The sequence below is a fragment of the Parasteatoda tepidariorum genome, chromosome 9, assembly GCF_043381705.1.
Source record: "Parasteatoda tepidariorum isolate YZ-2023 chromosome 9, CAS_Ptep_4.0, whole genome shotgun sequence".
NCBI classification, from domain to species: domain Eukaryota; kingdom Metazoa; phylum Arthropoda; class Arachnida; order Araneae; family Theridiidae; genus Parasteatoda; species Parasteatoda tepidariorum.
In genome coordinates this window covers 45,143,863-45,159,043 of record NC_092212.1, presented here as the reverse complement: position 1 = coordinate 45,159,043, position 15,181 = coordinate 45,143,863, and the positions used below count along the sequence as shown (strand labels likewise).

The window sequence follows — 15,181 nt, the reverse complement described above, 5'->3', positions numbered from 1 at the left end:
TCAGGGGTCTGTTTAGAAGAAATTTGGGTCCGTTAACGGACCCTTCACAAAATATCTTTTCATAAAAACGGACCCTTCACAAAATATTTTAACTTGAAAACGGACCCATCACAAAATGATTTTTCTTTTAATCGAACCCTTCACAGATTTGTTTATCTTCATTATTGTTTTATTAATTGAATAAACCCTTCCCAGGGCAGAAAACAAAAAAGATGGGTGTAAACTAATTAAGTTTTGTCTTCAGCAGACGATTCTTCCATTATTCACCGAAATGAAAATTCTGCTTTCAGCAGTATAGGCTAAATACCAAATATTTGTATGTTGCATCTCTAATTTAGAAGCAGCAATTGCTGTTTATTTTTGAAAATGTAATTTTTTTTATTGTAATTTTACAGTGCTGAGCATAATCTTGTATCTATTTACAATTTTTAAAAACTCCTTGAAAAAGTTTTTTGCGCAAATTCATAAAAGCATGACACCCTCTTTGAAAGAATGTGAGTAATTTTTTCACAATTTCACGAAAATCGGACCTTTCACAAAATGTACAGACCCCTGGTAGTTCATGTGTTCCTTGTTTCTCCTAAAATAAAAATGTAAAACTTATGCTTCATATTATTAGAGCAACCAGTGAAAGTATCAATAAGTGTATCTTGTATCAAATTGCATCATGTCTTAAGTGTATCAATTTGCGGGAAAAGTTAAATGTTTTGTTTCATATGCTTTAGGCTGAAACTTAAAATTACAAATACAATTTGTTTAGCAAGTTTTATAATAATAGCCTAAATTTAAATAAGTTTATTGTACCAAAAGAGAAGTCTTATTAATATTATATTTATTATATTACATTTCATAAGTAGTGAAAAATATTGTGGAAAAGCAGGACCCTCCTAAGGACGTAATTTCCTTTTATAGTATTCTTACTTTGTGATTCCAACTTTTAATTGCTTTTCATTTCTGTTTTAAAGATACAATTTTTATTTTAAAAAACCTTATATTATTTTCAGGTTTAGTTCCAAATGCAAGTTTTCCTGTGTAAGTTCTTTTTTTCTTTGTTCTTGTCTAAATGTTTATTTAAAAATAGATCTACAAAATCAATGCATAATCGCTAAATATTGTAATTTTTGCAAATTCGTAAAAATGTTTTTGAACTGTTGATATTTTACTGCAAAGCAGCAAAAATATTTGATTTCATTTTTTTTTTTTTTTTTTAAATTAGCCGATCACAGCTTAGCTCTTTTCAAAAAAAAAATGTTTGGGAATTAAAAGGAAACTTAGCTATCACAGAAATCAGTTAAAATGTTGCTTATTTTTGACTTCGCAAACAAAATTTAGGTGCAACAACATATGCTAAAATGTCCTCTTTTGCAGTTGTCAAAGTAAGTTCATTTTACCTAATTTGGGAGACCTTGCTTGGCATGGTAATAATAAGTTAGAAATGGCAACTATAATGTTTGTTTTCATCTTAGCAATTTTTTGGTAGGACTTTTAGTTATCAAACACAAAACTTTGTTTCAATTTAAATTATTGAGTTTCACTGCATCCCAGTGGCAGAATCACGGCGACATTTTAACAGAAAGTTACCAAACTCTTGCAGAAAGATTTTTCTTTTATGGGAAGTAAAAAATGCCGCTTTCGTAAATTTATAGTGTTGGGATTGTATTTTCAACAGTTATTGACAATGATTTTCAGGTGGTTTTTAAAATCCGATATTCTTAATATGTGTTTATTACAAAAACTGACTCTAAAAACATAACACGCATTTGAGTAACCCCTTTTTAAAGAGTCCGATTCGTGTGGTTTCGTTGTCTATCTTTTTTTCGGTAGTTACTGCAACGGATTTCTTGATTTCTAATTAGTTTTCTTTTTAATGATATGATTAAAAAAAATGCGAAAAAGAAAGTAATTAGCATGTTTTTCTCCTACTAAGGATATCGCCCATTGTATTAGAATTTAATAAAAATTTAAATACAATTTATTTTATCAAAATAGGATTTTTTGTTTGTAAACACTACACTTTAATTGTACTTTAAATTAGTAACCTATATATATTTGTTATTATTAAAAGTATCTTGCAGAAAGATATTAGTGCAAACGAGGTATGTCACAGAAAGCCCGAAAAAATTTTGCTACAGGGCACTGCATCAGGATATCTCGTGCGAAACTCTTCAGTGATTTAAGGATATGACTTAAGAGCAAAATGACACTCCAGCATCTTTTTGGCAAAAATGACGTATTGCCACCTTAACCAGTACTTCATAAATGAAAGTTTTGAGCTGGAGATCACTGATCACCAGTGTCATAGAAAATTGAAATTCATTAGGCTATTAGTCTTTGGCCCTTAAGGCCAAGGACTTCCATGTTTCCAGGTTCAAAAGCAGGTCCTTTTTTAAAATACAAATTCTAAACTGCTTTATCCATCTATTAATATTCATATTAATCTATTTATTAACAAAACAAGGAGTTGCAAATAAAAAAGAAGTTATATTATTATCAAGACTAACAACTAGGACTTATAAAATGTATGCGTCAGGAAAAAGCAATGATTTAATTTAATACTGATAATAATTTTCTCCTTCAGCTGTTAATAAAGAAACATTTTTTTTTTTTTTTTTTATGTATTTAAAGTTTGGTTGCTATGTTTTTCCCGTGCTGAAGGGTTACATGTCTCTGAAGACACATTGTTACTTATTTTTCATATTTCATCTAGGGATTTTTAAATATTTGATGTATTATAACACGTAAGCAAAATCGCTGTTCTGTTAAACTTAATATCCGCAGCTTAGAACTCACCTTGTAAGAATTAATACTTTTTTCTTTAATAACCTCTCTTCTAATCAGATGTTATATTAATTAAATGTATTGGTCTTGCATGTGTGTCTTTGATTTTTTTTTTTTTTTTTAAATATTACCTTCTTAAAAATTAAAGTATATTATATATTTTACTTTTTAGTTTCCTAAATCTTCACAGCAACCCTGGTGATTATGCATGGGGAAGAGGAGGCTGGAATGCAATTATTACTCAAGTAAGTTATGTTTTTCTTAACTGGTGGCAACAGTAGGGTGGCTACAGAACAGGGATAATTTTATCAGTCTGGGAATTAAACTATAATACCTAAATAATCAAGAAAATAATTATTTGTTTGGTCTTACAATAAAAAGGAGGTTTAAATTTTTTTTTAAAAAAAAATTCGTGTTTCTAATAGTACGTATAAAGGTTTTGTAATCCAATATATTTTGTGTCGAAGAGTAAGGCATAACTCCAGAATAATTTTAAAAAATTATGCCACAAGTACAAAAATCAATTTGGAAAGTCAAGGATTTTTTTTTCTTCCTGACTCTTTGATGCCACCTTGAATAGATTTTCATCTTACAATATGACCTGAACATAAACATGAAAAGATGGGTATATTTCTCTTTTTAACTATTGCTTTTCAAAATAGAATCGAAAATAAGCTGCTGATATGATATATTGTTTACAAAAAGAAATCTTAACCTGTATATGAGAAGAAAAAAAACCTTCATTGCAGTTGGCAGGTGCCAAAAAGTTTTCTCAAAATTGGGTGATACTTTTATTTAGCCAAAAAGTATATTATTCTTTAAGAAAATGGAATATTTAAATTAGTAGATTTAGTATTTATGTAAATAGGAGTGACTTTTCAAAATTTTGAACTCTTGTTTCTCCTATTTAATTAAAGCTTTTTGATTAAAAGTCAATCTCTTAGTGAAACAGAATAGAGTTCATTTTCTTGTAGTTGTGGACTTCTGCCTGAGCTCACAAATCCCCCATTATATTAAAAAAGAAGTTAACAATGTCACCATTATTTCAGAAAACTTTCACTGCTTTTTTTCACTCACATATTGCAAAATCTACTGGTAATTTTGTACATTCTTAGAGACATTTTTTATGTAACATTTTGTTATGAAAATGTTTTATGTTATGTGGTTTTTTATAATTTCAACTACGATCTAAGCCTTTTTGCTAACTTTCTATTATTCCACGATAATTTAAACATATTTCAAGTATATTCTTTCAATTTATTTTTTGTTTCACATCCTTTTCTCATACTTTTTTTCTGATTTCTTGTCAATGTATTATTACATGAGCCTCTAAATATTTAAATGATACCAAAGAATAAAATTCTTAGAATAATGACAGCAAAGAATTTTTAAGTGATATTCTAGTGAGAAAATTGTGTTATTACTATTTTCTGTTTCAATTTAACTTGGAAGCATTAGGAAAGGAAGCATAACTAAAAAATTTTCCCTTTTTAAGAATTATACTCCTCTTTGTTTCCTTAATATATTAGTTGTAAAAACTTTTTTGAATGCTTAGAAATGTTGTTTATTTGTTCACAGCTAATTAATCAACTTGATGGTACTGGTCCTCCTCCTTTGCCCAAAGAAAAAATAGATGAAATTCCTATTGTGGGTATAAGCCAAGAACAAGTTGGTATGTTGCTTTTAAGTATATGGCAATTACTATTTAACCTGGTATATAAAATGCATTTTATTTTAAATGTCTGTTCATATTATTCAATACTCACTAGCACTTTAGCATACCATACAAGTGTGTTTAATTATACTGTCAGGATAAATAATAAATATTTATTTCGAATGGTTAAATTGATATTTCAGGTTAATATATTCCAATGCCTTTTCTTATATAAATGCCTTCAGCATAGAATCTAACTCTGTTAGAAAATTAAAAATCCAGTAGATGTTTACCAAAATCTTTCTAGTTACTTTATATTGTTTTGTATTCGGTTAATCTTTATGTAGCATATTTTGTAATTTTTATGAGAGTTGTTTCACGTTTGCAAGAGTAAGAAACATGTGAACAATAAAGAATGGCCAATGCTTAAATCTCAACAATTCTAATTTTTTTTTTTTTTTTTGAATTTTTTAAATGTGCTATTTTAAATTCTTTGACTAAAGAGAATAAATTAACCTCAGTTTGACTGTCTCAAACTAAAATTAAAGCTGTAATTTTAGTCCGTAAATATTATCTTGTTGTACATTTACAGGTTATATGTATAGGTTATATTAAGCTTGTACGAAAAGTTTTTAATTTGGCCAGATTTTTACATTTAAATCAAAACCTTTTACACAATTCTCGTTATTTGTGTATTTCTATGAGCCTATTCATTATAGTAGTACAGTAAATAGCTTTTAAAATGTTTAAAAATTAGACTATCAAAACTTATATTTCATACCGTGCCGAGCATCAAATGAATAGTTAAACAATGAGTTTTTTATCGATGAATGTTAGTCCTGGCTTTTTTCCAAAATTTAGGTTATGTACAAGCCTTCCAGCATTTAGAGACTTGTTCCCCCATATTATTGAATGGAAAGGAAGTGAATAGCAGAGAAACTTTGCCATAAATTTCCTCATCAGATAAACGCTTTTAGGTTTAGAGAGAAACTTTTTCTTTATCATGACAATTTGCTCTATTTACATAATTAGCTTAGTGGATATTGGCTAGAGACTCATTTAGAGTAATAGTTAGGAATGCAGTATGGCAGTATGCCACTTTTGTTAAATATTTTTCAAACAGCAGCCTTAAGCAGTTTTTTTTTTAAGCCAGTGTCATTTTGTATTCTTGAGGCATTGCCATTTTTAGAATTCAAATTTAATATTAATTGCAATTTTTATAATTCAATATTAATTACAAAATGCCTGCTAAGAATAATTGCAATTTGAGATAAGACCAACTTGCTTTCTTGGACAACAAATTGATTTTTTCTACTATTCAATGAAGAAACATTGTTGCATTGCAAGTATTTTGTGAAAAAATATGCTCAAAAAGTTGATGAATTAATGGTGTTCAAGTATTTTTGTTTACATGTGAAATCTTAACATTTTTTTGGTTTCTTCCATCAAGTACAATTTATACTAGGGTCTACTTTTGTGTTCATAGTCATGTGTTAATTTTTTATCTACTGGTTTTGATGGTTATTTATTTATTTATTTTTGAATAAACCCTATTTTTTGCTAAAGTGTTTAAAGAAAATTTATCAAGTGTTTTGGCGTTGAGAAGATGCCTATAACTCATAAAAAATTAATCTGGTATGTGGTGAAAAAAATTTTAATCTGTTTTTTCTACCTTGACAATGCATGGATTATATTTTGTGATTAAATTTCCTGCAAACGTAAGTTTTATTTGTAGTTCATTATATCATATATTTAAAAAGTTGTTCCATTTTACATGATGCGCTCTCCTTTTATATATATATTTATTTACATTTTATTAGGTTTTAGCTGATTTTAAGTTCATATAATTGTCATATGTTAAAAATATATATATTATTTTTTTCTTGCATTGGAGTTTTTTATATATTTCTGTTCCATTTTACTTTTATGTGTTTTGTATTTAGATTCATGTTAGCAGGGTTGCAACAGGCGACTAAATTGTGACTATATGCAACTATTTTTGGCCTGATTCAACTATGGCAACTTTTTTGAGTAAAAAAGCAAATATTTTCAAGGAGACTTTTTTGTACTCCTAGCTAAGTTTTTTAGCATAAATTGGGTTGACAACCTGCGGCCACTTCTAAACACAATAAATTTTTTTGTCGTAAGAAATAAAAAATTTTGAAAATTTAGAATTGCGAATTTGAGTCATCACTTTTAATGCACTCAATTTGAGCAGATTCCATTGTTAAATCAATTTTGTTTCTCAATCGGATTTTCAACTGTTATTGCTATGAAATTCTGCATGATTTTGAAAAACCCAATTTTTAATACAATATTATGATACATGAATTTCGAATTTGCGTAATCACTTTTCATTATATGTCTATATCAGGGATGCTACGCCAGCGCCATTTGCGACAAACTGAGACAAAACGGCATAACTGCGCCATTTTGCGACATTCAGCTCAGTTTCTGCCAAAGCTGCGCCATTCTGAGACAAAACGTCCAAAATTTGGCAAGCCTGAATTCAGTTTCAAATATTAATCCGCATTGCCGTGAGTCATTGGAGATCATTTTGCCGTTCACGTCTCCAAGGGATGAAAGACTTCCACGAAAAAGCGGAAATCCGCTTTTTTTCTCCCAATTTTGAAAATTTCCGACCATGTTCCAAAAACTAAAATTTTTGGGAAGTCCTATTGGAGAAACCCAAGCCGCCCGAACGATAGTCGGATTACCGCGACTTCTGCTATAGAGTGGAAAGGAGTCTAAGCGTTTCGTTTCGACCACCGGTAATTGATTTTTTTTTCTTCGTTTGGCTGATTTTCGGAATTTTAAATATTAGGAACTGCGCTGGAATATGCTAAAATCGCGATTTTTAATCAGACGATTTTAATATCAATCATCGATTTTCGTATTTAACTTATTTAAAACTTATGTGTTGCGACTTTTTTTACGCTGTTTAAAAATCGTACTAGCAATTCCTATTCACTCAATTTAAAAATTCAATATCGCGATCTGTATTCTCGCGAGTTTAAAATCCAACGTCGCGATTCGTATTCACGCATTTTTAAATCCAATATTGCGATTCGTTATCACGCAGTTGTAATATCAGATCTCGTTTTTCGTATTTGTACGCTATTTAAAAATTACTCATTGCGATTCGTATTCACGTGATCTAAAAATTATTCATCGTGATTCTTATTTACGCAATTTAAAAATTCAATATCGCTATTTGTATTTTCGCGTTTTTAAAATCCAACAGCGCTATTCTTATTCACGTGATTTTAAAATTCAAAATCGTGATTCATATTCACGCGATTTTAAAATCCGAAATAGTGATTCATATTGACGCGATTTTAAAATCCAATATCGTGATTTGTGTTTTTTAAATCCAGCTGCGCGATTCATATTCACGTGATTTTATAATCCAAAATCGTGATTCATATTCACGCGATTTTAAAATCCAATATCGTGATTTGTATTTTCGTGTTTTTAAAATCCAACAGCGTGATTCATATTCACATGATTTTATAATCCAAAATCGCGATTCATATTCACGCGATTTTAAAATCCAACCGCACGATTCATATTCACGTGATTTTAAAATCCGATATCGTGATTCATATTCACTTGATTTTAAAATCAAAAATCGCGATTCATGTTCACTCGATTTTAAAATCCAATATCGTGATTCATATTCACGCGATTTTGAAATCCAATATCGCGATTCATATTCACGCGATTTTAAAATCCAAAATCGCGATTCATATTCACGCGATTTTAAAATCCAATATCGTGATTCATATTCACACGATTTTGTAATTCAATATCGCGATTCATATTCACGCGATTTTAAAACCCAAAATCGCAATTCATATTCACGCAATTTTAAAATCCAGTATCACGATTCTAGAAAGAAGTAGAATTAAGTTTTTTCTTGAATTAGTTACTGTAAAGATGTGATATATTTTTCTACAGTTGTTGCATTTAAACAATTACTAAGTGCATTCATAATCACATTTTATGATTGTATATTTAGCTATACAAATTAAAAGAACATAGTCAACTAACTAATCTTGTGAATGCAAGAAAGTACAATCTACTAGTCAATGCCAATAAACTAAAAAGTTTACTTTTATACTTAATAAAGGATGCAAGTCATTTTAGAAAGAAAATTATATTTATATGTGTCTTTTTAAATTGTTTATAATAGTTTTTAAATATTTCTGTTTTGATATAAAAATGTATATATGCTAATTTTTGGCTATTAAGTGCTCCCTAAAATTTTCTTGAAAAATTCCTACCTAAAATATTTCAAAATTTCACTGCACCTCCTGAATTCTATCAAAGAGTGTTTTTTTTTGTGTTATTTGCATTTTCTTAAACTCTCATTATTTAATTACTGAATTTCTCTTTCAATTATTTAAATCTGTAGACCTTCCATTGTAACTGAATAGTTATATATTTTGAGATGAAATTTGAGCTCAAAATAAAATGGGTATTTTCCCTTTTGAATTACTGAAACTAAATAGATATTTCTTTTTAGAAAGTTAACACCATTTTATTTTAAAAAATAGGAAAGTTAAAATTTACTTTGTAAAATTCTGGAACAGATACTATTCATTGGCATAAATGATAAATGCAATATATATGAAAACAACAGAGTCCATAAAACAATTTTGTGGACTCTTATAATCAATCATATGCAGGTTTTTTAAAATCCTAGCAATAGTGAATGTATGTATAATTGTAGTACTCCTAGTATGCTATTAATGGTTTTATGGATCTTTATAATGTTATCAAACTGATTAATAATCATTTTAGCTGAGATAAGCTGAGTGAAAAAAATAATTTTTGCTGAGACAAACTCAGCCAAAAAGAGATTTTAACTGAGACGAAATGCAATTTCTGGTGAGACAATTTGATATTTTGCGAGTAGCATCCCTGCTATATATATTTGCTAAATCAATTATTGATGTAAGGGGTAAAATTTTTGAAAAAGTATGTTTTTTTTTTAATGAAAAGGTATTTTTTTTAATGAATTCTAATAATTAAAAGTATTTATCATATTTGATACCAACTTGACTAAATGGATCATGGTATGTGAAAATTAAGTCATTTAAAAAATTTTAGTCATATTATTGAAAAATTTTTGTTCTTATTTAGGCAACTTTTCATAGTTTTAATGCTTTAGGCTACTGAAAGTAACTATTTTGTAAATTTTTTTTCTGTGGCAACCCTGTGTTAGCTACATTCCTTCACCATCAGTAGTTTTGGTATGTTCTAAGCTCCTCATTTTCTTTTTTTATGGTGTCTGCATTTTGTGAAACTTTCTGTACATGCAAAATGGTGTGTGGACATGTTAAGACATCAGATATCTAATTCTTCCCTAAAAAAAAAAAAAATTAGGTACTTTTCAATTTGCTAAACGCAAGAGAATTCAACTTTTTATTAGAATTTTTTTTAATATCATTTAATTTTTATGTCTTTAAATGGAAAAAAAAATCCGTGGAGGTTTACATTTCTTAGTGACTTTTCATTTGTCCCCAAAAAGCACCAAATTTTATGTGCTCTGTTATTGAATAAAAAAAAATTTAACTATCTCAATTTACTTGAATATCCCTTTTTTTTCTGACAGAGAGAAAAAAAGAAGATAAATTCTGCTTGGTTGCCATAAGAATTTTGAAAAATTCAATGTGGTTTAATATTTTGTATATCATATATACTTCCTATTAAAAAGTAATGCAGTTTCCATGATATCCCAAATTAATATTCATAGATATCCATACCTGCCAACTTTTACGCATTTGGCGTAAAATTTTATTTCTACATTTAAAGTGGTAGTAAAATGTATGCTTTCTATATATTCCTTGCATTTATAAACTTAATTTATAATATTTTTAATTCACCACTATTTTTAAAAAATTTAAGCATCTATATATATATTTCTCTTACACGGCACCAAAAAAAAGCCTCATTACAACACCCCGAATGGCAACGTTAGAAAATCGACCAATGATTGCTGCTAAAAATGTCACATGGCAAATGTCACATGAGGTGGCTCAACATATAGCGCTTTTAAAAACGGAAACAATAACCAGAGTGAGCATTATCAGGTTGTTCAATTCAGATTCATGCCCTAAAAACATGATAATATTTAATTTAAACTCAATTAGGAATTAATTAGGCTGGCCTTCTCCATGACTATAAATAAGTCACAAGGTCAGACTTTTGAGAAAATCAGTTTAGTATTGACTAAACAAGTTTTTAGTCATGGACAACTTTATGTTGGCCTGTCAAGAGTTAAGTCATTTGACAGCCTTTCAGTAATTGCTCCAAGATGCCAAATCTATAATTGTGTTTTCAAAGAAATTCTAAATGCTTAGTGTTAATTTCTTAGAGCTTTGCAGAAAAAAATGTTTTTTGGAAAAAATTTAATTGAAACTTCTATTGGCAGTAGGCAAGGGGAACTGCCAAAATCAAAACTCCCCGATTAGAAATGCAGCATGGCGACCTCCACGTGGTATTTCTCGGGTAATGCTAACAGCCATGCATTTTAATTTATTGTATGTAAAACATCCTTATTTTGTTCTAAAATGTTATGTACTTTATCACAAATGTTAATTAATATAAAAATTGATTTCAATAATGCTGATCACCAAAAAATATTTCATTTGGCGATAAAACAAATTTTTGTGTTCTTGAAAATGAAAGACTTTTTGAGGGTTATTATCTCACAAGGAAAAGTTAGGGTTTAAAGTTTATATTTTTAAATAATAAAATTTTTTTCTAAAACTTTCAGAATTTCTAGCATTAACTAATTTATTATACACATTTAGTTGAATTTAGGTGAGTAACTGCAATATTTGATAATTTATTTTGCTAATATGTTTCTCATTTAGCTAATGTTTTGATTTTTTCACCATGTACAATCTAAATAGCTAATATACTTTTTTAAAAGCCAATAAGAACATTGATAGAATTCTTCTACATAAGTACAATACTATGTCTTTGATGATAAAATTCTATATCTTTGATGATAATATGCTATGTCTTTGTGCTAGAACATTGTGTTCATTGGCGAGCGAGCGCAGCGAGCCATGGTTCACAGCGTGAACCACATAGGATTGCGTAGCAATTCTCGGGGGTTGGCAAGCGTTAGCGAGCAGGGGCGGAGTCTCCTAGTATACAATAATATGTAATACTGTTCTAGTAATCCGCATAAGCTTGTTCATGTTTCTGCCTAAAATTGTAATTTACATTTTATTTTACTGCCACTGGGGAATATCATCCTTGAAAGGATTAAAAGTTGGCAGGTATGGATATCCTTTGAAAAAAAATTTTTAATTACTCTAAAAAGTTATTTAAAATATATCTTTAACTCATTAAAACTATATAATCTATATTTAACACATTAAAAATATATATCTTTCACACACTTAAATTACATACATGATTATTTAACTAATGTAAAAAATAAATCCTTAGCATTGTTTTGTGATTTTAAACTTATTTTATATTAATTATCAGAAATGCATTTAAAACAAAATAAAACTAATTTAATAAACCTTTTTATGTGTAGATTTTTATTCTTCACTAACAAGCAGATTTAAAAATAAATATTATTTTCATGTTGAAGGCAGCTGTTGCATATATCTGAGTAGGATATATACATAAAGAAAACATAACATAAAGTCTAATTAAATAAAGAATGTTAAATTTTTAATTATTTATTAACTTGTGTGGTTTTATGTATTTCATTCTTAAAAATTGTAGTTAAAAATAATTCCTTTTGTATTTTATAAGTCTATTTGAAGTTGTTCCATATAATTAATAAATTATTCTCAATTTATTTCGCCTGAATATTTTTTTCTTGCTTTTTTTTCCTTTAATTTCTTCAAACATAGTTATCTCTTATAAAGTATTTAATTGATTAAATAAAAGCACCAGTTGCTTATTATTTGATGAAGAAATTATTTGAAATAAAAATAGTTAATCAGATAGCACATTTTTTTATTGTCCTTTGTTTTGATTATTTTTATCTCTTTTATTCCTAAATATATTAATTTAATTTTTAAGAATAAAGTATTCTTTTCCCTACAAAAATAAAGTAAATATTTATCATTTGGATTGGACCTGTAAATTATTTTACAGTTCATTAAAGCTTCTTTGTCTCTAAAGAATTGTTCAATACATTTATATGTTCTAAAAAGTATCCTTTTTTCTCTCCATTAAATGAAATAAAGATTTCTAGGTTTAAATTTTAAGTCACTCAACTACACCTTCTATTTTTTTTCCTAAAAAAGAAATTAATCTATTTTTTTAGACAATTTATGCTTTTGAAAGTGAACAAAAATATACAAATGATTTACCTTTTAAAAAAATTATTAATAACATCAACAACAAAAACATCTTTAAACCGAGTGATTTTTAATGATAATAATCATCTTGGAGGTTGACAATATTAGAGGTGGCAATATGTTTTAAAAATGATTTGATCCTTGATTAAGGTAAAAAAAGCATTTTGACCCTTCTTTAGTAAAACAAACACAGGAGTACATAATGTTCAAGTTTTATTTATTAAATGGTTTGTATTCTAGATAAAAACCTTCAATGTACAGTTTGCATGGAAGATTTCAAATTAGATGAACCAGTTAGAAGGTTATCCTGTGATCATCATTTCCACAATGAATGTATAATTCCTTGGTTAGAATTGGTAAGTGTACTTACAGTAATGAAAAGCTGTGTATGTTTATTTTTGTCAATCGGTGCACTTTTTATGTTTGTTTGTTATTGAACCAACATTATTTGTTTCTTGGGTACTGATAATCTGAAAAGTTTTTTAAAATTGATTAATTTGATTTTAATTTTATCAAAATCAAATACGACAATTGTTAATTCTGGCAGCACAGCTTATCTTTTTTAAAGTATCATTCAGTAAAATTGTATTTTGAGTATTCTTTATGTAAAAGTAAAAAAATATTAATTTTCATTCTTTAAGAAGAAAAAAACATTGATCTGTAGCGTAATTAAAAAAAGTAATTAAAAATTACTGAGTAATTAAAAAATTTCTGAAATTTAAAAAAAAAAAAATAATAATGTGAACAACTTTTTATGAGATCCTCATTATACTCGAAATAAAAATTCAAATCTCTGATGCACTTTAGATCTTTCCTTTTTAATTTACTTTTTCTATTTTGTTCATTTCATATTTGCATCAGGTTTGGTTTTTAACGTAATAATTGTAAAGTTGTGTAGCAATGATTTTAATTTATGTTGATGACTCAGCCATGATGACTCAGCAGTTAAGGCACTGAGCTGTTAATGTTGAAGACTAAACATATTTAAAATCTAATATTAATTAGTTATGGCATATGTACATATTCAAAATATTTCTTAGACTTAGAGGTTGGGGAGCTCCAAAGAGCAGGGCACATCAACCAGAGGTCTATTGTACCCAAACCCTATATCATGATTAGCAAGAAAGCCCTGTAGCTGAAATGAAATTCAACAAACACCTTACAGGAACATCCTGCAATTCCCAGGTTTTAATGCAATACTGCCCCAAATGCTCAAATCTTAGAGCAGAATAGACCTCACAATCACAAAGTATATGTCGTGATGTCTCTTCTTCAAGATGAGAACTTCGACAAAGAGAATTTAAAATATTTCTTAGAAAAGTTTTTTTTTTTGTCAAAAATCTAATAAAACTGTAGCTTTTGATAAAAAGCCAAAATGAATTCATCTTTTTGTTTAAAAAAAATCCTTTTTTTCTTCTAATTTAGAACACTAGTACTAGTTCTTTGGCCCTAGTTCTAGGACTAGTACTAATGGCATGTTAAAAGTGATATTTTTTTATTTACATTTATTTTTTGTTAACTTGTTTTTATTAGAGATTAATGTTTTATGTAAAATTAACTGTTGTTCAAATTTACAGCATGGTACATGTCCTATTTGTCGAAAACTGCTTAATGATGGCTCCAGTCAAGATAATGCCTTTCAGTCTACAAGTCAAACCTCGCAAAATGGTCCTGATGTGATATCTCTGCCCGGACCTAGTGCGTCACAGCAAGCCAGTAGTAATTCACTTTCAGACTCGGATATTTCAAGAAGAAGTTTCAACTTTAATCCTCTAGATTCTTCAATTTATGATTTTAATGAAGAATTTGATTAGCTGTAACATAAGACTTATAAATTTCTTTTCCTTGTACATATGAGGTAGATAATTTCACTATAGACAGTTGAAGATTGCATTGCCTTTATTTTACTTTTAAAAAGAGACTTATCTTTTCTCCTCCTGTATCTACAGAACTGCAAAAAAAAAAATTTTGAACCCCAGAAAAAAATTCCGACTCATAAGTGGAAACCAAGCTAAGGTCAGTGTAAATCTATGCATTCGCTCAATCATGTGGTCAATCCTGCTCTGTTGTTGAGGACGTTTTTTATTTAAATTTGTTCTGAAGTGTTTAAGTGTAGAAGTAAACAAGTTATTTTGCCAAAACTGAATTTTTTTTCTGTGTTTCTTTGTATTTTTAATAATGAATTGATTTCCTTTTTAATCTTTGCATGCTTCAAAGATAAGTTGAAGCAATAGCATGTTACAAATTATAAAACAAATCATGCAATATTTGTGATGAGCTAATTTATTTGAATGATGTATCAAATGATTGAATCAATGTAAAAAAAGAATAAAAGACGCTACTTATTTTTCTCCACTCTTTAATCTTAGTTATGAATTGCAGCAGCTATCCATTGCTTCGTTGCCTT

The 15,181-nt window shown here is 28.3% G+C and overlaps 1 protein-coding gene across 1 annotated transcript in view; it reads left to right on the top strand.

Annotated features, from left to right (window-relative positions):
• LOC107436812 (ring finger protein murashka) overlaps window positions 1–15,119 on the top strand; it is a 34,589-nt gene extending 19,470 nt beyond the window's left edge. The window contains exons 8-10 of the mRNA XM_071185368.1: window positions 4,357–4,450; window positions 13,015–13,130; window positions 14,352–15,119. Coding sequence (XP_071041469.1) covers window positions 4,357–4,450; window positions 13,015–13,130; window positions 14,352–14,588 — 447 coding nt within the window. The 3' untranslated portion in view covers window positions 14,589–15,119. The remainder of the gene's footprint in view (window positions 1–4,356; window positions 4,451–13,014; window positions 13,131–14,351) is intronic.
• The last annotated feature ends 62 nt before the right edge of the window (window positions 15,120–15,181 follow it).